The sequence below is a fragment of the Pezoporus flaviventris genome, unplaced genomic scaffold (genome assembly GCF_033815535.1).
Source record: "Pezoporus flaviventris isolate CSIRO_AGI_PZ_B2104156 unplaced genomic scaffold, CSIRO_AGI_Pfla_v1 ptg000020l, whole genome shotgun sequence".
NCBI lineage: Eukaryota > Metazoa > Chordata > Aves > Psittaciformes > Psittacidae > Pezoporus > Pezoporus flaviventris.
Window position 1 is genome coordinate 7,823,513 of NW_026892568.1, and position 24,534 is coordinate 7,848,046.

A 24,534-nucleotide genomic window follows, 5' to 3' on the forward strand; every position below is an offset into this window, starting at 1 on the left:
GCTGCAGGGGCACTGCTGGGATGTGACACCAGGCAGCAAGGCATGGCCTCCCTGGGGAGCGGGATGTGGTGCTGGGAAGCAAGGCATGGCCTCCCTGGGGAGTGGGATGTGGTGCTGGGAAGCAAGGCATGGCCTCCCTGGGGAGCAGGATGTGGTGCTGGGAAGCAAGACATGGCCTCCCTGGGGAGTGGGATGTGATGCTGGGAAGAAGGCATGGCCTCCCTGGGGTGACTAATGCCAAGGACACAGTGCTAGCTGTGTGTGCTGGCTGATGGCAGCATGTGGAATTATTGCTTCCTTCCTTCCTTCCCTCCTGGAAAATGGGAGTGGGCTGAAGGTGTCTGGCTGGAGAAGCCCTTGGTTTTCAGTGTGGTGGGAGCAGGAACATTCCTTGGTGCCATGTGTAACATTGGTTCAATGAAACAACCATGATTCAGTGATGCTGGCAGGTTTGGTTGCCTGCTCCTGGCCAAGGCCCTGAGGGGTTGATGATGGTTGCTCCCTGTGCTGCCTCAGGATGTCCCTGCTCTGTGTGATGGAGCCTGCAGGGCCCTGAGATGCTCCTGGCAGCATCTGCATCCCATGGTACCTGCTGCTCCACTGCTGTCTCTGTCTAGGGAGACTTAAGCCACCAACTAACATCTTTTATGAAGGAACTGGTGTGATACCATGCAGAGATCTCAATGCCAAAAGCCAGGTAGCTTGAAAGAAAGTAACAGCATCAGCTATAGACATGGGAATCCAGTACAGAAGGGAGGAAATACTGTTTTGTAGGTCTTACAATTACAGACCTTCTGGAGAGTTATCCTGCATGTTCGGAAGGGACCATGGCAGCTGCCTGCCAGAGTGCTTCCCAGGCAGTAACACCTGCAGACCTGCAGCCAGGCTCTTAGTCAAGTGTTGGGATTCGTTTTAGATGTTCCTGGTGGTATGGGATGCTTTCTGCTCCTGCTGAAAGTGATGGTGTCTCTTGCAGTGTGTAAAACATTATATTTTGGTCTTGTGGTCTGCAAGCCCATGACCTTTTCTTAATCATGCTGCTTTCCACTGAGCTTTATGCTTTACCAAGGTCTCTGGATGTGCTTTTCATTCTGCTATTGATCAGAGATTATAAATATAGCTGCCTGGATTTCCAGCTCTCCATCGAAGTCATTGGGGACTTGCAGGTGGTCAGCACTGCTGTGCTACTCAAACCATCAAATGATTTACTAAGCCCTAACGGTGCACTTATAACTGGGGACTGCTGCAGTGCAGTACAAATTGGAAATGTCCCTTCAGCATTCCTGTGGAGGTGACAGGAGGTCCTGAGGATGTCTTTAGAGGGGGGCAGATCAGGGTGAAACATGTTCAGGACCAGGCTGGATAGTGCTTGGAGCAACCTGGTCCAGTGGAAGGTGTCCCTGCCCATGGCAGGGGGTTGGAACCAGATGAGCTTTAAAGTCCTTTCCAACCCAAACCAGCCTGGGATATGGTTCTTTGTTGGCACCTTCTCCAATGAGCCCTACCAGCCCTGCAATAGCACCCTGTGCAGTGTGGCTGTGACATGGGGACCTGCATAAGGCAGGCAGGAACCTTCCTTGTTTTGGATTAGTTGCAAGATTAAGAGCTGGATCTGTAGTTAGTTCAAAACCTTTAGTAGAATTGCAACAGCAAGAGGGCCTTGCTGGAATTGCTCTAAAACTCTGATTATCAAGAAAAGAAAAATGACTTTGGGATTTTAAAGCTCTGAGTAGGGGATGTGGATCCAGCTCTTGGCTCTGTTGTAAGTTTTCTGCATGACCCTGGGAGAGTAACTTAATCCTTCTCCTGTTCATCTGCACCATAGGGGTAAGGCTGCTTCCCTCCTCTGGTAGGTCCTGCCTGTTTGCAGAGTGAGCTCTTGCAGCCAGGAGCAAGCAGTGGGAGAGCAAGTATGGCAGGGCCCTGCTCCCCATGCAGGAATAGAGATGCTCCTGGAGTAACAAATCTCTGAGGTGGCTCCTTGTCAGTCTGTGAGTGCCTCCTCTACACAAATAGCCCCAAAGCCACCCAAGAGCCTTCACAAGGACAGCACAGTTACCAAAGCCTAACGTATTTATTTGCTTTGAGGCCAAGGATGGCATTTTCTTGTCCTGAGCTGCTTGCTCCCCTGTCTTGGGTTGTTTCTGAGAAGGATGAGATATGTCTGCCCATGGCAGGGGGCTTGGAACTAGATGATCTTAAGGTCCTTTCCAACCCTAACTGTTCTATGATTCTATGAGTTGAAACGAAATATTTTCTATGGATTAATCTGAAAAACAACTTGTACAGTGTGAGCTCTGTCCTGCTCCTCCTGCAGAGCTTCAGTGACCGAGGGGGAACTTTCCTATAGTTGGTTGGTTTTGTTCCCCCCCCCCCCCCCCCCCCCCCAGGTAAGACCAACATCACATGGTTTCAATGGGAAAAAGTACCACAGAGGAGCTAGTTCATGTGGCTGAGCATCCTGGGTTCACACAGGCCTTGGCATGGGCATGTGAACCCCATGCTGGATGCTTAACACCTGCACAGCACTACAGATGTGGTTAATGTGAGGGCAGGGATGTGAAGAGTGAATCACATCTGCAAAGCCCACGTGCACCTGAGATGCCCCGAGGAAGCACCGCATCTGAGTGAGCACAGCAGAGCTTTGCTGAGCTGCCTTCCCCCTCTGCTCCTGCCTTTCTCCAGCTAATGCAAGGCTGGAGGGACTTGCAAACAGACCCAGCTGCTCCTCGGGCAAGCCCAGTTTGGCATCTAGCATTGGATTTTCCTGGAGATTAAGGAGATTAAAACACTAATGCCCACTGATAGGGGTTAAAGTTTAAAGCTTTATTAAATCATAAAAAGTGGTGTAATCCAGCAGAAGGCTACATACAGCTGCAGCGTAAGCAGATTGAGGTTGGGTTTCCTGCCTGGGTGCTGGGGTGGAGGTTTCTCAGAGCTGTTGCTGCTGGTGGTTGGAAAGGGGGAAGGGAGGTGACAACCACGAGAGAGACACGAGTTACAAACAGGGCAGGGTGTGATGCTGTTGGCTGGGCAGCGGGGTTTGAGTCTGGAGAAGTAGTTTGACAAGTCAGTGATGCTGATAACAGGTCAAAGGGGATGGACAAGTACCAGCCCCTGACTTAGGGGCTGTGCATGGGAAATTGAGTCTTCTGGGTATTGAGGACTGCAAATGTGCAAATCTGGCTTAGCCCTTTTGTTGCCTGTAGGCCTTTGTCTGGGAAAGCAGATCTGAGAACTGCAGGGAGCTGGGGGAAAAATCATCCCGAGATCACAGGGTAGGTCAAAGTGACACACCAGAACCAGGGGTCCCAAGGAGCCAGGCTGGCTTTGCAGGGTGGCAGTGAAGGGAGAGAGAGCCCCTTCTGTTCCTGGCCCTGCTGTATGGAACCGGGGGGGGGGGGCTTCAACGCCCACCAGGTCAGGCCAGCACCTCACACTGGTGATGGGAGCAGGGCCAGGAGGTGCAATCACCTCCCTGCCCCATGCACCTCGCTGCTGCCCTTTCCACTGGTGGGAGATGTGGTGGCGGTGAGGCTCTGGTAATCAAGATACAAGGCAGGAAGAGCTTGTGGAGACAGATAATATCTTCGTTCAGCTTAACGGACATGATTTTAAGGAGCAGCGAGGCTGGCGTGTGTAGGCTGCTGTCTCCAGATGTGGCCCAAGGGTCTTCAAACAGCTGCGGAGCAAAGGGAGCCCACGGTCAGCGGCGTTAACACCCACCGGCGCCTGGTGTCGATCCCTGCTGCGGGAGTTCCAGGACGCTGGGCAGCAAAAGGCGAGTTTCATCCCGGAGCACCGAGTGCCGGCAGGGCTGTGCTCAGCGCTGGGGACCTGCCCTTGCCCCTTGGGCTGCTCGGCATGGGACAGACTCGGTCCCAGCCTCGCTTTTCCCGATGGAAGTCCCCAGCGGGTTTCCCCAAACCCTCCCGCCTTTGTTCCTCTATGGGCCCCCGGGAGCTGGAAACCGCCTTGGGGTGAAGCAAACTTCCCGGGAAGAGGCTCCATCCCCCCGGGCAGGGCTGGAGGGGGAGGAGGCAGCGTGATGGGGGAGGAGGAGGAGGAGGAAGGGCGATGGGGGAGGAGGCGGAGGGCAGCGCGGGAGGAGGCGGGGAGCCGCCGGCTGCCGGAGCCGCCGCCGCCGCGGGTGAGTCGCCGGTGCCGGGGGTGGGGGGGAGCTGAGAGGGGGCTCATGGAGGGGGGGAAGTGGTTTTGGGGGGTGAATTAATCAGGGGAAGGGCCTGAGAGCGCGGGGGTGGGGGGGGGGGGGGTCCCGCCGATTCCCACGCGGGGCCCCGGACACCCGAGTGCGGAGTGGGGGGGGGGGGGAGCCGGGGGAGCTCATCCCGCACCTCCCGCCCGGCCCCTCGCCCCTGCGCATCGCATCCCCCCAAGAGGGGCCGTTGTTCGGGGAGGCCTGGCCGCGATGCCGGCATTGTCCGGGGATGAATAGCGGCTCTGTCCGGGGAGGGGGGGAACCTCCTGCGGGGTCCCGGCGGCCCTGCCCGCGCTGCTGCCCCCCATAAACGGGGCTCTCGGGGCGTCTGGGACAGAGCTGCCCTTCGTGAAAAAAAAACCAAGACGAAAGAAACAAAAACCTTACCCCTAAAAACCCAAAACACCAAAAAAAGGGGAAAACCCAGCAGCAAAACCCCAAGCAAAAGAAAGTCATTACAAGCTAAACTAAGCCCGCGGGTGTAACCCCCCCGCGGAGCACGGGTTACTCCCGCACCTCGGGGTGCTGCTTTTCCCTCTGCTGTAGCTGCAGAAGTCAGCGTGGGAGCTCAGCCGGGTTTGGAGGTGCCCGGGGCCGGACAGATTCCTCCTGCAGCGCTCTTTGGGCGAGCTGAGGCTGTGGAGCGCGGCCGGCTTCTTTGTTTTCAACATAGAGAGCTCTGCGGAGCAGCAGTGGTGGGCGAGAGGTGCTTGCTCACACCCAGGGGCTGGGAAGGGTCCTCCACATCCCTCCTGTGAGCACCATCGCTCAGGATGGACACGGCTTGGGTCCTCTCCCCAGACCCACCCGGGAGTCAGCTCTGTGGGGGTCCTTGGGCACCCCGAGCATGTCTGTAGGGAGCAGAGGCTGCATGAGGCTGGTTGATGTAATTTTTGCTGGTCTTGGTGTGCAGGAGAGTTCCCTGGTGGGGGGGTCATGCCCAGCGAGGCAGGGCTGGTCTCGGGGGCAGCTATCACTCCACCTCCAGGGAAGCTGCTTATGGAGGGAGACCTTGGGGCTGAGTGGTCAGAGCCCTCCACGTGCCCGAGGCTCAGTTTGCAAGACTGGAGCACACAAGACTTGGAGTTATTTATGATCATCTCCTTCCTTTTGCATTTCTCTGGGAAAACAAGAGAAGAGCGTAACAACTCCTTGCAGGTCTCGGGTAGGTGGTTTGGGGCTGCTGCCTCACGTGGTTGAAGAAATGAGGATGTGCATTTGCCGGCTGTGCTGCAAGGGCTGGCACGTGTCTGAGTGGGGTATGGTGTTATGGGGGGTACAGGCCTTGCATCATATCTGGGGTGCCCCAAGGCAGCACAGGGGCTTGTGCCTGAGCTCCCAGGTGGCACTTTGTGAGCACTTGAAGTTGCATCCGGGCAGAGCTGGCACCACGGTTTGACCTCTGGGATGAGCTCGCTGCATCCCAGCCTATAAACATCCGCCACAGGACCTTGTGGCAGCTGGAGGGTTAAGCCGGAAGGGAAGCAGCGGTGGGGAGCCCTGGAGCATCCATCTCTTGTAAATGAAAGAGCTAGTGAGGGGTGAGCTGGAGGGGTGAGCTGTGGAGGACTGCTTCCGGAGTGGGGAGGGGACGGAAGCACATGTGGGAGCGAGCTGGGATGGTTCAACGTGCTGTGTGTGTCCGTGACTTGTGCCCATGGCTCAGTGCTATAGCCCTGTCCGGTCACCTACTGAAGTGCTTGCTCCAGAGCAGGAATCGCTGCTTCCTTTCTGATCTCTCAAAATGGATTTATCCCCCTGTTGTGTGAGTAGAAGGCTTCAAACCTGGAGCATCTTGCATGCTCAGGAGGCACCTGGCCGTCTCTCTGACAGCTCTTGGATTGATTTGGTCTAAGTGTAGTTAAGCATCCTCCACTATTTCTGGGTCATGTTTGTTGGCACCTGTGCGGAGATACAAGCTGAGAAGGAAATGTAACTGGTTGGTAGGTGGGCCTGGGCTGGTGGCCAGCCTGAGACCATAGCCTCATGCCCAGGGATGCGAGGGACAGGCTCCAGCTTTGGCCTGGCTGTGCCAGCCAGTGCAGATAAATTGCAACTGAACAATAGAAACGTCCCTAAGTTACAGTTTGGTGCTGCAGGGTCTGTGGTGGTGGCTCTGCATGCCAGGCTGAGCTCTCCTCTGAGGTGCAGTTTCAGCCCAAGATGTGTCTCACATTCCTTGGTACCCACACATCCCTCTGGAACCAATGTGGATCTGCTGCGTGCAGTGCTGGGGAATCCCGCAGTGGCTCCGACTGGGCAGCAGTGCCTGGGTTTGCATCCAGCCCTGGCTTTGCTGACTCTTTCCTCCTGACTCCTCCTGTCCTCTAGAAAGAGAAAGCTGTGGCTCTGCCACCTCCTCCATGGGTTGGATCCATTTCCATAGCTTGTGGTCACTAGCCTGGTGTGCAAAGGGGAGAGTTGTGCAGTCCCAGTGGCTGGCTGTAGTTAACTGGGAGCTATAAATTCACCCTTTGGTTCCAAAAATATCTCTGTTACACCCTACAGCCGCAGTTTTGTAAGACTGCTGCTTCCAAAAATTGACAGGTTACTTGGTGCATGCTGCTCCCTGGAAAGCTCAGTATCCCTTGTGGATGCTCAGCTGCCTGGGAAGCTGTTACATTCTCACACCCTGATATACCACTGCTACATGCTGTGAATCTTCTCTTTGTGTTCACATGAACCCATCCAGCAAACCTGGAAGCCCTTAGTGCTCCCAGTCTCTGTTGTGTGGAGGGAAGGGGAGTTATCCCACTGCAGTGTCCTGGGTGCTTGTCGCTCTGCAGAACCGGCTGCAGAATCACCAAAAGGTGGCAAATGCTTGGCGCTCGCTGCATCCAGGGATGTTGCTTCAGTTTGCTCAGCAAGCTTTAGCATTTCTCTGTCAGCTGCATGTACAGTGTGTGAATGGCTTGAGTCTGGTGCTGGGGCCATGCAGAGGTGCACTTCCTGGCCTCTCTTGGTGGCTTTATGGAGCTGCTGAGAACCGGGTCCATGACCAGTGCAGGGTCAGCTCTGCCTTTCTGGGTCACCAGCATCCCACTCCCTGCGCATTGCTGGAGCAGAGCATGGAGATGCTGGGTCTAGCCAAGAGCTGGGGTACGTGAGATGTTCCCAGTCCAGCCTCTCCAAGGATTATTTAACCTTCATGTATCTGCAGTGGAAACACTATTCTCCTACCAAACCCTTTCCCAAATCCTAGGTGAGGACTGCCAGGCATTCCGGGTGAGCCCAAGGCCTGGTTTTGCATCCCGTGCCCGCAGCTGACCTGGGATGTTGCATCAGTGCAGCATTCCGCAAATCCCATCCCGTGCACAGCATCCAGCTGGCTGGAGGAGCAGGGCGCTCCTGGGGGGGCTCCTGGGGCTCTCCTCCTTGCGGGGTGCCTTTTGTCAGCTGCTTTGCAGATGCTGGGTTTGGCTCATGCCTGACACACATCAATTACAGTGCAGCAGCTCCGAGCCTTTGGCAAAGTCAGCTTTGGAGCAGCTGTCCTGAGTCAGGCTGGTGCCCGGGCTGGAGCTGTGGGCCTGGTGCCGCTCTGTGCAGCATTGCCCTGACGGTCTCAGCAGCATTGCCCTGTGCACATGTGGAGAGGGTTTCCCTGGCAGGGGAGGTCTAAATATGGCACAAGCACGTGTTCCCCCGTGCTTCATGTTTATCCAGGAACATGCGAGCAGGAGGGAGCTGCAGGCTCAGCCCCCATCAGCAAAGCAAGCAGTGAAGCAATGGTGCATGGGGTCTGAGCCTGCTCTCATTAGGGACCTGGTGGCAGCGAGGGATTTCTGACAGTATAGGGTGTTTATCAATCCATCCCTCCTTGCACTGCTTTGGAAAGGTCAGCTCAGCGATGCTGGCACCGGGAATGCTGCAGGTTTGGCACTATCCCCACAAAGAGCACAATGGGTCAGACCAGTACAGGATCTGGCCATGGTGTGCCCTGGACAGCCACTGCTGCTGATCCAGTTTATTTCTAGGATCTTTTTGTCCCAGACAAGTGTCTGCTGGGAGCGCTCTCAGCCACCCAGCACAGCATCCCCACCTGCCTATGCTATGGTGTGGTCCTGTGTCTTGGCTGCATCCTGCCTCTGCTGTGGTGCCCGTGTGCTGTGCTGCTGAGGAGCATCCCGGGTGGCAGCGAGCCTGTGTGCTCTGCAGGTGGCAAACCAGGTGACAAACTGCTGCCTGCCATCGCCTTGTGCTTCCTGTGCCTTTTGTCTTGCTGGGGCCCAGGGAGTCCGGAGGCCTCCTTCTCACACTGAAAGCAATGTGGTGAGGCAGCTTCTGCTCCCTGTGCTGGGCACAGGTTTGCCTGCACATCCCCCTGCCTAGGGAGGGGGTCACCTCTTTGCCTGCTGCTCCTTAGCAGAGCTTGATAGATGAGCAGCAGCCAGGAGGTGCTGGAGATGCTCCTGGCCTTTATCACATGCAGAGGATGACTTTCTGCTCTGTTTGTTTCATTTCTTTGTTTCTCAGCACATGCTGCTGGACCTTATCTGCACCGATTTCCCAGGCTGCTGTCCCATCCAGCAGGACCAGAATGCTTCAGGTTCTCTCCCATGCATGCATGGAGGAGTTGAAGCCATTGCATAACCCAGCCCTGCTGCTGGTGGCAGCATATTTTCCGTGTGATTTAGTTGGGTTTGTTTTTTTTCCTAGTGGTATCCAGGGTGGGTTTTCTCCCCTTTTGGCCTTGCCATCTTGGAACAGGGCTCATTTGGATCTGCCTTGAGGCCTCAGGCACGCCACGTTGATCAGCTTTGCAAGGGGCAGTGTGGCAGCACGTTTCCAGCTGTGCAATAGCCTGAATCCATGTGTTCCCCCAGAGGAGCATGTTGCTACCATGTGTGGTTGCTCTCTGGCAGCTCTGTGAGTACACTGGTCTGCACAGCCTGGGATTGAGTGTTGGTGGAAAAAAGTGCTCAAAGTGACCCAGCAGTCCTTGGGATCAGTTTTGGGTTTGCTTTCATTCTTTTTGCTATACTTTTTTCTGCTTGGCCTATGTTAGAGAGCGCTGTGCTAGCAGGAAACCAGCGCTTCCGCCTTGCAGACCGCAGCAGGCTCAGTCTGATGCTGCTCCTGCCATCACCAGAGAAGGGATGGTGGGCTTGTGTTTGGAGGAGCCCCTTTGGACCAGCCATGCTCCTACAAAGCCCCTTGGAGGGTGGGAGAGAAAACCAGGCAGCACTTCATCAAAGGCCAGGAGTAACAGTGGGGTTGAGAAACTGAGCTGAGAGCCCTGTTGCTCTTTGAAGGAATGAGGATGAAGACTTTGCAGTAAGTCCTTTCCAAATAATCATGGAATGGTTTGGGTTGGAAGGGACCTTAAAGCTCATCCAGTTCCAACCCCTGCCACAGGCAGGGATGCCTTCCACTAGAACTGGTTGCTCCAAGCCCTGTCCAACCTGCCCTTGAACACTGCCAGGGATGGGGCAGCCACAGCTTCTCTGGGCACCCTGTGCCAGCACCTCAACACCTTCACAGGGAAGAGCTTCTTCCTGATATCTAATTCAAATCTACATCATCAGCATCATCATAAATATGCATTGCAAAGAGCTTAACAAGGATAAAATGCTTGCTCAGGCGGATGGTTGCAGGGACTCTCCCTCTCCATGCCTGCACCAGGGCAGCTTGCTCTGCAATGCTGATATTTCCAGAGCTTGCAAGGACCTGGCTGACCTTACCCATGTTCTGCCTTCATGATATTTGCTATATCCACTATGGCAACATGAAGGAGCTGGGGCTGAGTGGGAGCAGACTGAATCTCCCAGTAGTGCATCAGGGCCAGTTTGTCCTTCCTGGTGTCAGATGCTCCTGGTGCTTCAGGGAGTGGATGGTTCCCTGAATTCTGTTAGGAAGCTGTGGGTGTATATCTGCTTCTGAAGCGCTTTGCTGACCTGGAGCTGTCTTGCAGGGCTGATGATGGCCCTGTCTCTGCGGGAAGCTGAAGGGTTTGGTTTCTTCAGGCAGATATTGGCAGAATTAGCGCAAGATCACAAAAGCTTTGCGGCTGTGGGGGTGTTGTCTGGCACGACCCGTCCTGATGCAGACGTGTTGGGTTGGGGTTTTCAGCAAGCTGGAGCCAGCAGGCTCTGTGCTGTGTCAGCTGGAGCTGGAGGAGGGCACATGTCCGTGGATGCTGAGGACTTTTCTGTGTCCTCAAAGCCACCCTGTTCCCTGAAACGTGGCCACGAGGCATTCCCAGCAGCAGTCTGCATAGTGCTGTAATTACAGTGGTAGGGGAGCAGGCAGGCTGTGTAGGTCTGCAAGGCTTTAACTGCAGGGCCTGGGCACAGGGCTCTGTTGCTAAAAGCCTTCATCACTCACTTAAGTAAACTCCAGCCCCAGGCCAAGGACTTTCTCTGTGCTGGGTTCCACTCCTTGGTGGCAGATCTGCTGCTCCCTGGTGTGCCTACTGCTCTCGCAGCAGCATCCCTTTGCAGTGGCTTGGTGATGTGGGCAGGGATCAAGGTGAATCCAGTAAGTTAAGAAGGGGAAACCCAAATTCAGTATAGTTACAGGTGAAGGAAGATCCCATTTGCCTCCTCCCTCAGCCCCCTGGTGCCCTGAGTGTCTGCACATGCTTTATTCCCTCTTTGGATGCACCAAGCAGCTCCTTTCTTTCCCTGCCCAGGAGCAGCAGCATCCCTGTGTGCTTGGCTCTGCCTGCCACCCCTCACAACCCTCTTCTTGCCTCTGCAGGTCCAGAGGCAGTTCCCAGCCACGCACCCGGCATGACGGACGTTCCTCGGGATGCCGGCCCCAAGCAGGCGGCGCCGACGCGGCCGGAGAAGCCGGCTGCGGACTTTGGTTACGTGGGGATCGACGCCATCCTGGAGCAGATGAGAAGGAAAGCCATGAAGCAGGGCTTCGAGTTCAACATCATGGTCGTGGGTGAGTTCTTCCCTCCTCGCCAGCTGCTCGCAGCGTGGTCGGCGAGTTGGGTTTGTTCTGCTGCGATGGTGTTTGGCCTCTCTGGAGGCCCCTCAGGAGCAGCAGCTGAGGCTCAGCACTGGGGTCGCTGCCTTAGGAGTCAGCAAACCCTGCTCCCGAGGAGCTGGCTTGAATTCAGCTGTCGTTAAAGCTGTCAGTGGGACATGGCCTTTGTCCCATGCATTTTCCAATGTCTTGGGGTGCGTTACCCATGGGGACATTCCAGAAAGAAGCATCCCAGGAGGTGTCCGCATGCAGGGAGAGAGGGCAGGAAGGTTGTGTGTCCAAATCCTGCTGCTTACAAGCTCCTGTTCATCAGCTTTACAAGGCTGCAGGGGGGTGGCATGAAGCACTTTTATTTCAGCTAGAGCCCACTGGCCACTCTGACTGCAGCATCTGCTGGGGGGGTCTGTGCTCCTGCTGCCCCTCTGCTCTGGGACTGCATGAGCAGCTCACCAGCAAAATGCTGGGTGTGCTGGAGAGCTGGGTGCTGCAGGACACGGTGTGAGGGGGAAAAGTGGAAAGAAATGAGCCTTTTATGCTCTTTTCCAGGTGTGGGTGTTTGCCTGGTGCTGTGCAGCCCTTTGTGTGAGCGGGGATGAGCTGTGCAGGCAGCAGCTCTTCCTGCCTCAGCCTCTCACAGGGAGCACAGGGGGATGAGCAGAGTAAAGCCCCGGGCATGGCCCATGCTGTGCCAGTGGGGCCTCACCATCCTGCTTCCTCCCATGAGGAAGGCTGCAGGTTTGTGCAGGGTGCCCATTGGGTAGGAGCTCCTGCAGCCGAGGGGTGCTCCAGGGGTTACAGAATGGGTTGGTTGATCCAGTGCTTGCTGATTCTGTGCTGTAGCCTCCCAGGGAGTTCTGCTGATGCTCTGACTTTCCCATTTTGATATTTTCATCCAAAAATTGATCTGTGGAGAGGGCTCCCCAGGCTGGGGATGGCTGCAAACCCAGTCACTGCAGAACCAGTTCTTGCAAGGCTCTTCAACAAACCCAGTCCTTTGTGGAGCAGGACTCCCAGGGCAGAGGGATTGCAGCACTGATCCTGAGAGTCCACAAAAAAGATTGCATGCACTAGGCCCCTATTTCCCTGGCAGGAGAGGCACCCATCGTTCCAAGCTGGCTGTGCTGTGCAGCACCTCAGCTTTCTGCTTTGCAGATGCGGAGGGATGTTGAGTAAAGGGCCCAGCTTTGCCTTGGCAGCACTGTGTGTGGTATGAAAGCCTGTACTGCAGCGTGGCTGGAAAACATTGTTCTTCCCTTGGCAGGCTCTGGGCTGACTGTTTACAGGCTGGGGAATTCGTGGCAGCATAAACAAGTGGAGCTCTGGCCCTCCCAGAAGATGCGGGAGGGATGCGGGAGGGCAGCAGCACCTCGGGGGTGCCCCTGCAGAAGCGCTGCTGAGACTGGGAGGCAGCAGCCAGCCCCTGTCCTGCTGCACTTCCCTAGAGGATGTTCAGGCTTTTAGGGATTAGTTTAGCTCCTTTATTCCCACCCAGCCTAAGCTGCTAGTCCTTGCATTGAAATCATTCAATCCCTGTTTTACAGTGGAGTGGATGAGGGGAGAGATGAAGGAGGCAACTTACCCTGCGCGGGAGGTGGGAACTGAGCACTGCTGCCAGTGTCCTTGTGGTGAGGCTTTTTGAAAGTCTTCTGCCCTAGTAGTGGGGTTCCTATTCAAAAGGGCTTCACCAGCCCTGAAAGGAGGTTTCATGCTGAGGTCAGCTTAGCCCCGTACCCTCTAAGGCTGTAGAGATGAGAAGAAAGGTCTACGCTTAAAGAAAAAACCCAAAGCACATCTTTTGTGTTCAGCTTTTGGTGCAGAGCAGCTGGAAGAAGAGAGCTGACTGGGCTCAGTGGGACACAGCCACGCTTTCCCTGCCCGGTTTCAGCTCAGGGCTGCAAACACTGGGAGGTGGGAGCAGGTCTACCCTGTGCTCAGCCACTGCGGCCATCGTGTCCCAGGTGTAGCCATGTCCATTGCTCAGCAAGGTCTGCCTGTGCCCAGGGTTCAGAGGGGGACATCTCATCCATGGTCATGGTGTCTCTCTGCCCTGGTCCCTTTCCAGGCAGTGCAGCTCTGGGAGCTTGGACAGGCAGGAATGGACTGCCAGGAGCTCTAGCCCTGTCACCCCACTTTCCTCTTCTCCCCACGTGCTCTGTTCAGTGATAGGCAGTGCAATGAGAGCTTCTCTTTGGCTTTCTGCATTCACAGCTTCAGGCCTGTTTGTGCTTGGCCCCATGTGTTTTCAGGCAGCAGAGGACCAGGAGCACATCACCCCAGCCTGGTCTATGTGTTTCTTTTACAACCCAGTTGTGAGGGTGGCTGGCAAGCAGAGCTATCCTGTGCTGGACCACAGGTTCCCAACGGCAGCATTGTACACTTGGCTCTAAACTGCTGTTTGATCGAGTAGTGGACTGGCCAGGAGGTGATGCCCGGGGCTGATGAGCTGGTTGACCCTACCGTTGGGTGCCTTTGGCAACCTGGATGAGTCAGGGCCTTGGAGGAAGCAGGGAAACCAGCAATAGCTGGTTGCAATGTGGCTCATCAGAATGGGGCAGAAGGGGCCCCCGTGGTGTTTGCTGGAGCTCTGCAATGACTGCTGGGGGCACAGAACATCTGCTCTGAAACCAACCATCTGCTCCCTGGGTTTTGAGGAGTTCCTCTGTTTTCCTTGCTCTGGAAAAGTTGTTTTCCAGTCTCGTGGAATAACTGGTCTGGAGGGTTGTGTCCTTTCTGCACAGATCGGCCCCAGCTCTGGGATATAAAGCACGAAAGCACTTCTTCCTAAAAGCTGTTTTTGTTAAAGTTGTGGGATCTGATGTGCTCCCTGGGATGTTGTTCGTGGGACTCAGTGGAGCTCCTGGCCTAGACCTGCTAAAAGGGGTCTGTGCAGCCAGCTGGTCTGATTGCAAAAGCAAGTCCATCAGGGAAGCAGCAGCAGATGCTGCAGGACTGAGGTCTGGAAAACTGTTGCTGCTCTTAATTCCGTCCAGCTAAGGGCCTGCCAAGATGCTCCTAAGTCTCCTCTGTGGAGCTGGACAGGGGAAGTTGCAGGAGGCAGAGGAGGAAGGGATGCTCCTTCCTGGGGGTCTCTGGTCCCTGTGCCCTTCTCCAGGGCTGCTGAGTGTCACTGGAGCCCTTGAAACTCCCCTGTCGGTGTCTGCCTGTCCGTGGGGTTGCTGTGATTTTGCCTGGATGCTCTTGACCTCATGCTCAGCAAACCAGCTGCTCTGGAGCTGAGAAGGTGCCTGGGGCCACAGCATGCATGGACTGGAGCATGGACTCGAGCTCCTTGAGCAGGGGGGGCTGCAGGGGAGCAGCTGCACCTCTCACCTCCCTCCCGCAGATCCGGTGCAGGCTGAGCCTGTCAGCATCCCTGAGAAAACAGCCCGGAAGCGAGTGAGTGCTGACTGTGGGTTATCCTGCTCTTTTCCAGGTCAGAGCGGCTTGGGGAAGTCCACGTTAATCAACACCCTCTTCAAATCCAAAATCAGCCGGAAATCTGTACAGCCGACTTGTGAAGAGAGGATCCCCAAGACCATTGAAATCAAATCCATCACTCACGGTGAGGCTCTATACATCCCACCTGGTGCCTTGGCTTTCGGTCCTGCTCTGCCTTGTGTCTCCAGAGATGCTTGCAGGGCTGAGAAAACATTGATTTTCTTCTTTATCCACCAGCACTGGCTTAGTTGTGTGGGAAGGGAACAAGTAAGGTGGCCATGGGAGGTGGCATTGCAGGGCAGATGGACTGCTGCATTATTCCGGAGAGCTGATTTGTGCCTGTTAGAAGCTCTGAAGGTGCATTTCTCCCCTGGGAGCAAGCTTCAGCCCTCCAGCTGGTTCTGGGAGGGTGGGCTTGGCCAGAGCACCCATTGGTGCTCCCCTCATGCACTGGCTTCCCTCTCCATTTCAGAGATTGAAGAGAAGGGGGTTCGCATGAAGCTGACGGTCATCGACACCCCAGGCTTTGGAGACCACATCAACAATGAGAACTGGTGAGCTGGCTGTGCTGCATGGGGATCAGAGCAGAGGCCCTGGGGCATCCTGACGTGGAGCTGGTGCTGAGGGCTGTAGCCTGGTCCTGTGCCACCCGTGCTCCATGGGGAGCAGGAAGAGGGCTGTTGTGGGTGGCAGCATGGTGCCATGCTCCCCAGGGCTGATCCTGGACCATCTGATTGCCCACAAACATCCTGCTGTTCAGGCATGAGGCAACCTTTGTTTGCAGCTGGGAGCAGCTGTGTGCCAGCCTGGCCGGTCCCTGAGCTTGCTCTGAAGGTTCTGCCAGCAGCCCCTGGAACAGTGGCTGCCTGTGTGGGACAGCAGGGGCAGGGCTGGCTGATGGCAGGTGCCTTCTCCTCACCATGAGCCAGACCGGGCTTGTGGGGTTTGGTGCTGCTCTTGCTCCTGTGCCTTGACACTGTGCAAGGAGCCAAGGGATGCTCCTGGTGATGCCCCGCTCAGCAGATGTGCTCAGGAGACAAGGGAGGACTTTTAGGCACTTGCTTGTCTACACCAGCCAGTAAATGCCCTCCTGCTGTGGTGTATGGAGTTGCCAAGTGTTGACTGTGCGATGTTTGTGATTTCCCTGCAGTTGCTGTGTGAATGGGAACTGACAGGACCTAAAACATCCCCTGTGTGTGTTCTGGTTTGTTTGTTTGATGGGATTCTGTAGGATGCAGAGCCATCCGTGGCTCGGTGCGCTCTGCTTCACACAGTCAGGGGTCGGGGTGGTCCAGATCCCTCACACATCATCCCATGTTCCTCTCTCTCTGCAGCTGGCAGCCCATCATGAAGTTCATCAATGACCAGTACGAGAAGTACCTGCAGGAGGAAATCAACATTAACCGGAAGAAGCGGATCCCCGACACGCGGGTGCACTGCTGTATATACTTCATCCCAGCCACCGGCCACTCGTAAGTACCCTGCCCGCCTCGCTCAGGTCCTCAGGCCTTCCCTCTCCTGCATTCAGTCTTGGGCAGCTCAGCCATCAGGGTCATTCATCCTTGGGATGTTTCCTGGGCACTTGAGGAGCTTGAGGACAGTGTGAAGGTGTCCTTCCTAAGGCTGGAGCCCTCACAATAACAGAGCAGAGCTGCTGTACCCAGAGGAATGTGGCGTTTCCTCTTCCAAGGGCTATTGAAGCCTCCCTGAGTTAGCTGCTTGCTTTGCTTTGGTCGCCTTGTTTGTTCCACAGAGGGTGGACACCAGTCACCAAGCTCTCAAACTGGACAGAAAGGCTGCCTTTGCAAACAGAGCATTAATTATTTTTGCTCTGCCCCTGCCTTTGTAAGGGGAGAAGCTGCTTTTCCTCCCACTACCAAAGGAGCAAACACCCTCACCCTTTAAGGGTATTTCGTAGGTTGTTTGACTAGTCTGCAAGTGGGATGGAGTTTATTCAGTGCAGAGCTCTCCTGGCTCTGGCACTTCTCAAGTGACAGCATCAAAGGCCCAGATCTTGCTCTATTTTTTTCCTCCTTCACATAGCCCGCAGTGAAAATCTGGGGCGCTCAAAGTGTCACAACATAAAACGAGACCCAAGTTTCTTTTTGATCCATGTCAGTTCCTTCCACTTCTGGCTCTGTCTGCGTGGGGAGATTTTTGGGTCTGTTTTCAAAACTAAACTTAAGCCGCCAGCACTGTATTAATGTCAGCCATTTCCTCTTCCCCGTGTAGAGATATATTCCAATAGAAAAGACTTTGTTTTGCTTCTGTCAGTGGGTAGACCAAAAATGCATTCTTCACTGGGATAAAATGACTGCATGGGCCAGTTACGCTCTTCTTGTGTAACTGGCTGTCGATTGGGAGCAAAAGGAGCTGACGAAACCTTTATGGTTTAATACAAGAAAGCAGAAAGCGTTTCAAAGGGAAATGACATTTTTAAGCCAGTCTGACATGTTGGTCCCACTTATCTCAGCCCTGATCTGCAGACCCTGCAGGTCAGAGTGCTGCAGCATTAGGGTTTTCTCATTGCTTTGGGTGTTTAACTTCTCCAAGCGCATCTGATGCTTAGGCCCTGCAGGTTTGCAGCGGTGTGGAGCCCCATCCCCATGTCCCCTGCTGGAGCCTCTCCAGCCGCGCGCTCTGGTTTCTCTCACCCGCCGGCTAACAGCAGTTGTGGGGATATTCAGCTGCTTTGTTTCTTTCTCTCCCAGGAACATGTGTTTCCAATATCCGAGCAAGCCCGGCGGTTGGAGGCTGCTGTTGCTGAGCCCTGTGCTGATCCTCCCCCCTCTGTAGCCTGATAGCCCGGCCGGGGCCAGCACACGCTCCCCAGCCGTGGCTCAGGGGCTGAGGTTTCCTGTCCCGGTGTCAGAGCTGGTCTCTGACTCACGTGTGCCCTCGTGATGGAGATAAGCTGAGGAGTGAGTGAAAGGGGACAAAACCCCGCGGGATGGAGAAGTCAGTGTGAAATTTTGCTTCTCTGTGAGCTTGAGCAGGCACTGGGTTTCCTTTCTGCTCTCTTGTGAAGCCCAGGTTATGTTTCTCATCCTCTCAGTGCTGCCTGTGGTCCATGGACATGAACGGATGGTCTGGCCACTTCTGCTGGGTGGAGCTGCTGTGTCAGTGCTGGTAGCAGAGGATCATGCTCATTTTGGAGGACAAGGATTTGGGGACCCATGTCTTGGGGTTGCAGCATGAGGTTGAGTGTGAGTTTGGGCCCCTGATGAGGCAGGTGGTCCATGGTCCCTTGCAGATGGGTATGGGAAGGGCATTGAGGTCCTTGATGCGGTGCCTCTGGCTTCTCCAGGAGGCAACAGGGAGCAGTGCTGGCAAGGGCAGTGGCTTGTAGTGCTTCAAGGACCTGCACTAGAGACATCCTCACCCACCATGTCCACGTGGCACCATCTGTGTGTGCCCCGTGCCGCTTGCTATCCAACGGTGCTTGGTGTCATCCATCCTGGGACAAGACAAGCCACAGGGCTTGTTTGCATTACCTTTGGGGAGCTGCTGCCTTCACCATGTCATGCAGCCGAAGCAGTGGTGACTCGTGTCCATCTGTCCCTCTGTGCTCACATGGATGGGCACGGCACCGGACTCAGCATCCCTTCCCTTGCACATAGCCCCAGCTGCTGCAGCATCCCAGCCTATCAGTCACCTGTTTCTTAAATGAAAAGGAGATAGGATAAAAAGAAAGCAAAGTTACCCGAGTGCACAGAGTCAGAGGACGGAGCAGAGGGTTGCTTGGCTCTGGCTCAGTCTGGCCCTCCCATCTGTGCAGCTCAAGGGTTAATCAGTGGAGAAGCTTCTGCTGCCATCTCCCTTTGCAGGGAGTTCAGGACAGGCTTTGCAACCCATCTAGTTTGCACACACCCTCTCCTTCTTGTAACACTCCCCTAAAACCATGTTTGTGAAGGCTGAGTAAGGTGCTGGCAGCAGCTTCTTGCTGCAGCCCTGCAAGCCTGGCTCTGTGCCACCCAATAAATAGCTCGGCTCTGACCCCTGTGAAGCTCAGCTCTGAAACAGGACTCTGAAACACTGTCCTGGTCCCTGCAGCCCCTTTTCTGCCTGTACCAGAGCTGCTGGCTGTGGGACAGCCACACACCCCTGCTCGCTGCCCCTCTTGGTGCCCAGCAGGTCCCTTGAGCAGGCTGACGGGTCCTGGCGATGGTGCTGGATGGCTGCTGGGTGCTCCCTGGTGTTTGCTTAATGCACGGCTCACATTCTTGCTGCTTGTTTGAGCTGGGGCACAACCAAAAGGAAATAACTCTGCAGTTCACTGTGAATTTTGATTCCTATAACGGCATTTCAAGGGAACCAGCAGGAATGAGCCTCTGATTAGACCCTGTCCGCGTGTGGTGGGTGCTGGCAATGCAGAAATGACGTGCCCAGTGTACTCAGCTGCACTGCTTTGCCCAGCCCTGTAGCAAGAGGGGATGGGGGAGCAGCCAGGACTGACTAGGGTGGTCTGGAGCCTGTCCTGCAGCTCCTCCAGCCCATCCACTGCTCTTAGAGCTCCTTCACTTGCTTCCACCAAAGCCAAAAGCATGTATGTGTCTAGCTGCAGTTTAATATCAGCGACCACCTGCAGAAGGGGAAAGAAAACAGATGCTTTTCCTCCTTGAGCTGTACCTTCTCCTTTGTGCTCTGCTTGGAGCAGACTGCGTTCACCTGAAATGAAATAACTGGCTTTCTCTTGCTGTCTTGCATGCCTGTATATGTAAGGGTTTCACTGCTAATCCTGACTCAGGTGCTGGCATGTGGGTCTTGTCTCACAGGATGGTGATGGTGGTTAAACACCAAAACTGGTCCCTGCAGATCCCAAGCTGCCCCATTGTGACCTTGGCCGTGACTGCCTGGTTAGTGCAAATCAAGCTGCACTCGTGATCACCTTAAGCCATTTATTCTCCTTTGGTGTCTTCAAATGAACGTGATGATGTCTAGTGACAGGTCTTGTTCTTAGTGAAAAGAATCGCTTTCTTTTAAATACCTAGGGTCTTTTGGGAGTTTCCCAGCAGGAATTGATGGAGTATGTAGAAACTTGCAAAATTCCCTTTAAACATAAAGTTTGCTCTTCTGGGGAGCCCCTTGGTTCCCTTCCAGTTCTCCAGGCTGATGCAGTGAGGTGACCTCCATGGACAAGGCACTTGGCCATTGGAGCAGCAAGTCACGGCTGAAGTGCCTTGGGCCCTTCTGGCTTTGCCTGCAGACCGGTGTGGGACATGGTCACTGTGCCTGAGTGGATGCTGCTGGACATGGGCAGGGTGTGGGCTGGCTCTGGCTCTGCTTCCTGCTCTCAGGCTCGCTGCTGGCATCCTCCAGGTATCAGTGGGTGTTATGGGTCACTTGAGCTGAAACTCAAATGTCTGAGTGACTGCTAATTCATCTGCATTGGCTACATGTGCATCCTGGTCTTCACTCTAAAAGAAAAGCTGATGAAAGAGGCAGGAACACAGTCTCAGTAGGGAAGAGGCTTTTAGAGGGGAAAAACTGTTTGAAAAATAGCAAAGAGAGGAGGGGAAAGAAGTCTGCTGGGCAAGGAGCATAACTGCATTACTTCCTTGGAGGTCTGGGAAATACATTATGCAGAGCTCCAAACAATGTTTGCCAGCAGCAAGTCTGCTTAGATGTGTCCGTGGGGGTTTCCCTGTGTTATTTTCTATTCTTTTTTATTTAAATAGCCAAACTCTTTCTTTCCTGGGCCCCAGGGTGATCTGTGGCTCCTGACTGTGTGCGTTAGGAACTCGTTTATCCACATGCTAACAGCGTGAGCTGGGCTAATGATGTGCTCTGGGCTACGTTTGCTGTTAGCATGTGGAGGGAAGGTCTACCTGGCAGGTCCAGCCCAATCCCTGGGGTTTGACCAGGGGAAGTTCAGCTGGGTCACCAGTGCTGGCCCTGCCTTGAGCTGGTCCTTTGGGATCAGCCGGAGCTGAGTGGGTCTCTCTGGGGCTGGAACTAGGCAGGGGTGGCCTCATGGAATGGGAGCACTGCCTGGTGAGTGCAGAAGAGCAGGATGAGCTCCTTCCCCTTTGCTCTTGTGTGAATCTTGCTGGGTTTGCAGGAGTTGTGATGGGTATGGGGGGTTCTCTGAGCCCTTTGCGAGGCCTGAGAAGACCACGGAGGGGTTTGGCTTGAGCATGTTGGCAGTAGGTGCTCTCTTGGCTATGCTCTGCTCCACTCCCTGTTCCCCCCTACAGGGCTCCTGTCGGGTCCCTGCTTGCCCCAGGGCATCTTAAGTCACCATCCCATTTGTTTCTGTTTCTTCCTTGTTGCCACGGACCCTTTGTCTTATGGCACAGGGCTGGTCTGAAGCCTACAGCTCCTCTGAAAGGTGACTTCACCTCTCTGCCCCAGTCCCACCAAAGATGAGTTGGGTTGTGTCCTGCTGGCACATGCCATCACTGGAGGTCATGGAGATGTACGCGCAGCAGAGGTTTCCCTTTGTTTCCGGGGCTTTGGTGTTGACCTTCCTGTGCTTTCACTGAGGTTTTATTTCAAACAGGCTCCTTATTTAATGCGTGAGCACCCTGGAGGTGTTCCTGTGCCCTGGCCTCCTCTGGAACCTCCGGGTTTCTTTTTTTCAAGGCAACATCTGCTCAGCTGTCACCCATCACTCCGAGAGGCACCGAGGGGACCTGCAGCAAGTGGAGGTGTCCCCAGGAGGGCTTTTCTGAACATGGTTTGGGACCCCTCAGCAGTAAAAACACCTTCAGGGTGGACTGAGGAGTGAGGGAGGGTCATGGCCAGGCCCCCATTGGTGTCTGCAGCCCCTGGACACGAGCAGCGTGGCACCAGAGGCTGTGTCCCTGCTGACAGCAGGAGCATTTACCAGGGAGAGATTTCCCAAAGAGCTGCTCTTTGGGGTTTTGCAAGTCTGCAGCTTTCCTCCACTGAGGTTTTTGTTGTAGAGATTTTGTGATGTTTTTGCCCTCTGGAACAAGCAGCGACTCTTCAGTGCTCTGTGAGCCCTGGAGAATTAGCAAAGCCTTTTTTAATCCCATGTGACGTGCAGTCCTGGCTGGTGCTCAGCTCAGGAGGGAGTGTGAGCAGGAATAGCCCCTGGATGATGGTTGACAGCTTGGCTAGGGCTGGAGGAGGTTTCACACTGTGGTTTCTCCCCAGCTTGATTCGTACATCGCGGGCACGGCATCACCCATGTTCTCAGCCTGGCTTCGCCAAGGACACGCGTAGCTTTGGGCAAGCTCCTGCAGTCCTCAGTGGCGAGCATCCATGCAGAGATCAAAGCCCTCTCCCACTTTGTGAGGCTTTGTGAGGGTTTGCAGGCGATAGCGGGGTGCTTTGAAAGGGAAACATTTCAAGTGTTTGTCTGCAAACCAGACCTGCTTTTAAGAAAATGTCTTTATTTGCCCTATCCTAAAGGAAGCGATCCCTCCTGTGTGCCCAGCCTTTGAATGCCTCCTCTCTGCAGGGGATTGCAGCAACCCCCACCTCACTACCAGTGCACACATCCCCTTTTTGCTGCTGTATTTTTCAGGCTCCGACCGCTCGACATCGAGTTCATGAAGCGCCTGAGCAAAGTGGTCAACATCGTCCCCGTGATCGCCAAAGCCGACACGTTAACGCTGGAGGAGAGGGACTACTTCAAACAAAGGGTGAGGAGCTGGAGGCTCTTCTCTGGGCTCCCATCTCTTGCTCCCCATCCCCTCCTGCACCTTTACCCCTCCCGGATCCCTCATCCTCCCCTGTCAGGGCTGGGAAGGCGAGTGCCTGGCCCCGAGCCCAGCACATTCCTCCGGCTGCAGCTCTGAGCGATCCCCTGTGGCCGGAGGAACGGCCTGCAGTCCAAGCAGTTCCTGGTGTTTCTCTTGGATCTTTGTCAGTGCAGGATAAGTTTCGAGCTCTAAGGCTCCAGGCCTGTTTCTCCTGCCTCCTTTGTTATCGGTGCTGTTTTCAGGCTGGTTTCTGTTACTTTGGGAGGTAGATGGTGCTGCACGTAGAAGCTGGAAAACCCTCCCTGTACAGCATCACACACTGATACAGGAACCAGGCAAAAAAGATGTGTGAGTTTGCTGAGTTCAGCTGGGCCTGATTTATGGAGAAAGCAAGGAATGAAATTCCCTTGATTGCCTTGGTCAGGAGCTGGTGGTGGGGAGCTGAGGAAGAGCTGTCTGAATCCATAGCAAGGCGTGGGATGCTGAGAGGTGGAGATGCCCCACTTTGGGGCTCAGAAGGGCTATAAATCCCTTTGTGTAGCTGATGGATGTGGCTGCAGGCACGATGGTCTCAGCATCCCTGCAGACATCAGCAAGCCACCGAGTTCGTTGGTCTGTGAGTCTGAATCGCAGGGGAGTGAAGCAAGGGGAAAGGGTCTTGCCAAAAAGGCATTTTTAGGGGCCACCTCCATTAGTTATGGAAAAGATGGCACATTAGCCCAGGTGGTTCAATATCTCTGCACAGAAGAGGGTGAAACACCCCTTACCAAACCTGTGTTCTCAGCTCTTAACAGGATCAGGCACTGAAGTATCCAGTCTGGTTTTGGGGGCTGAATCCAAACTCTGCAGGCAGTTCTCTTAGCAGTGAGCTAGAGGGTGCCTGGCTATGGAGCTGAGAAGTAATCCAGGCTGGGCTTGTCTGCACAGAGATCTTCCAGGAGCTGGTGCAGGAGGATGGGGTGTCCATGGTGCCACATCTGCTCTCTGCAGTGGCTTTTGCAGACTGCTGGCTCCATGTGCAGGTATCCATGCATCTGTGGGTGGGGGCTGGCTCTGGGACTGCAAAGTCAGTCTGGGACCTCAGATGTCACCTGGGCAAGCTCAGCTGCTGATACCATCCTTGTGTAATGACAGAGCATGGGACAGCTCCTGGCTCTCACGCTCTGCACTGGCTCTGCTCAGGATGAGCTCGCCCTATCTCACATCCTGATTGTAACCAGACCCCTAAAATCCTCCCAGGTGGAAGGAGAATGCGTAGCCAAGGGGAGTGTGAGGGGCTCACCTTCCCTATGCTTATGGCTCCAGATCTGGTAGTGCCAACAAGAGGGCAGGTAATGAGCCCAGGTTACAGGCTGGGACCTTTTCCCTTTGCTCCAGCACTCCTGGTGTGTGCTTCAAAAGCAGAGCCCTTTGTGCCCCTGGGGGTGTAGCTGGTTCGGAGAAGAATGGGGTTTTGGGTTTGGATCAGGATGGGCAGGTGATGGTGAAGCCCCAGCCTGGCTGCAGGGTTGATGCCAGCATTGCACTGAGTTAGTGGAATGGGCTCTGATGCCCTTTGGAGTTGCTTTGTTGGGTTGCTCCCCTAAAAATAGTGTATGGGTTTGGCTGGGGAGTGGGAGGCTGCTGGGGGTTTTCTCTGGACTGGATCTGCTCCTTTCCAAGCCTACAGCCTAGGGCTGACGTGGAGTTTATTGCCATAGGAAGCATGCAGGCTGGGCTGGGGTTTGCAGCTCTGTAGAAGGCTGATCCCCTGAGCAACCTGTGAGCTGAGCCTGCACCCATTTCAGGAATCCCATTTCAGCATCTCTTTGCCTTGCGCACAGGCAATATCTTTAGAGGCCACTCTCCCAAGCTGTCTGTGTCCCTGTCCTTTTGGATCAAACCCTGCTGTGACTCCTTTTCCAAGGAGTGCAAACAAACACCAGAAGGCGACTTTTTAGTGTTGGGTTACATGCCTGGCAGCGATGTTCCCCATTGTTTGGTGCAGCTTGTGTTGTCTTATTCAATCCCAAAGCAACACCCAGCTCATGTAACTTCCATCTCACTCTCAGCCTGAGCCATGTCTTGGCACTGGGTTCTTGCAGAGATTCCAGGGCAAGGATTTGGTAGGTGTGCAGCAATTAAACACAGGTCTGTCCCCAAGGTGGGCAGTGTTTAGGATGGAGAGGGAAGATGCTGCTGCTGGGCATTGCTGTGGGCATTGCTCACAACGGCCTTTTGGGTCAGGTGGGAGCAGCTGCTGTGGTGGGAATGCAGCTCCTCTGC

General features: G+C 54.8%; 1 protein-coding gene across 7 annotated transcripts in view; it reads left to right on the top strand.

Annotated features, from left to right (window-relative positions):
• Positions 1-24,534, top strand: part of SEPTIN9 (septin 9) — a 134,584-nt gene that overhangs the window by 104,451 nt on the left and 5,599 nt on the right. For 6 of the 7 annotated variants that reach the window (XM_061455608.1, XM_061455611.1, XM_061455610.1 and 3 more), the window contains 5 exons: positions 10,922-11,113; positions 14,592-14,720; positions 15,069-15,150; positions 15,931-16,068; positions 22,092-22,209. In XM_061455608.1, coding sequence (XP_061311592.1) covers positions 10,922-11,113; positions 14,592-14,720; positions 15,069-15,150; positions 15,931-16,068; positions 22,092-22,209 — 659 coding nt within the window. Of the gene's footprint in view, positions 1-4,060; positions 4,151-10,921; positions 11,114-14,591; positions 14,721-15,068; positions 15,151-15,930; positions 16,069-22,091; positions 22,210-24,534 lie in introns of those variants that run through there. The other variant, XM_061455612.1, reaches the window with a different exon arrangement.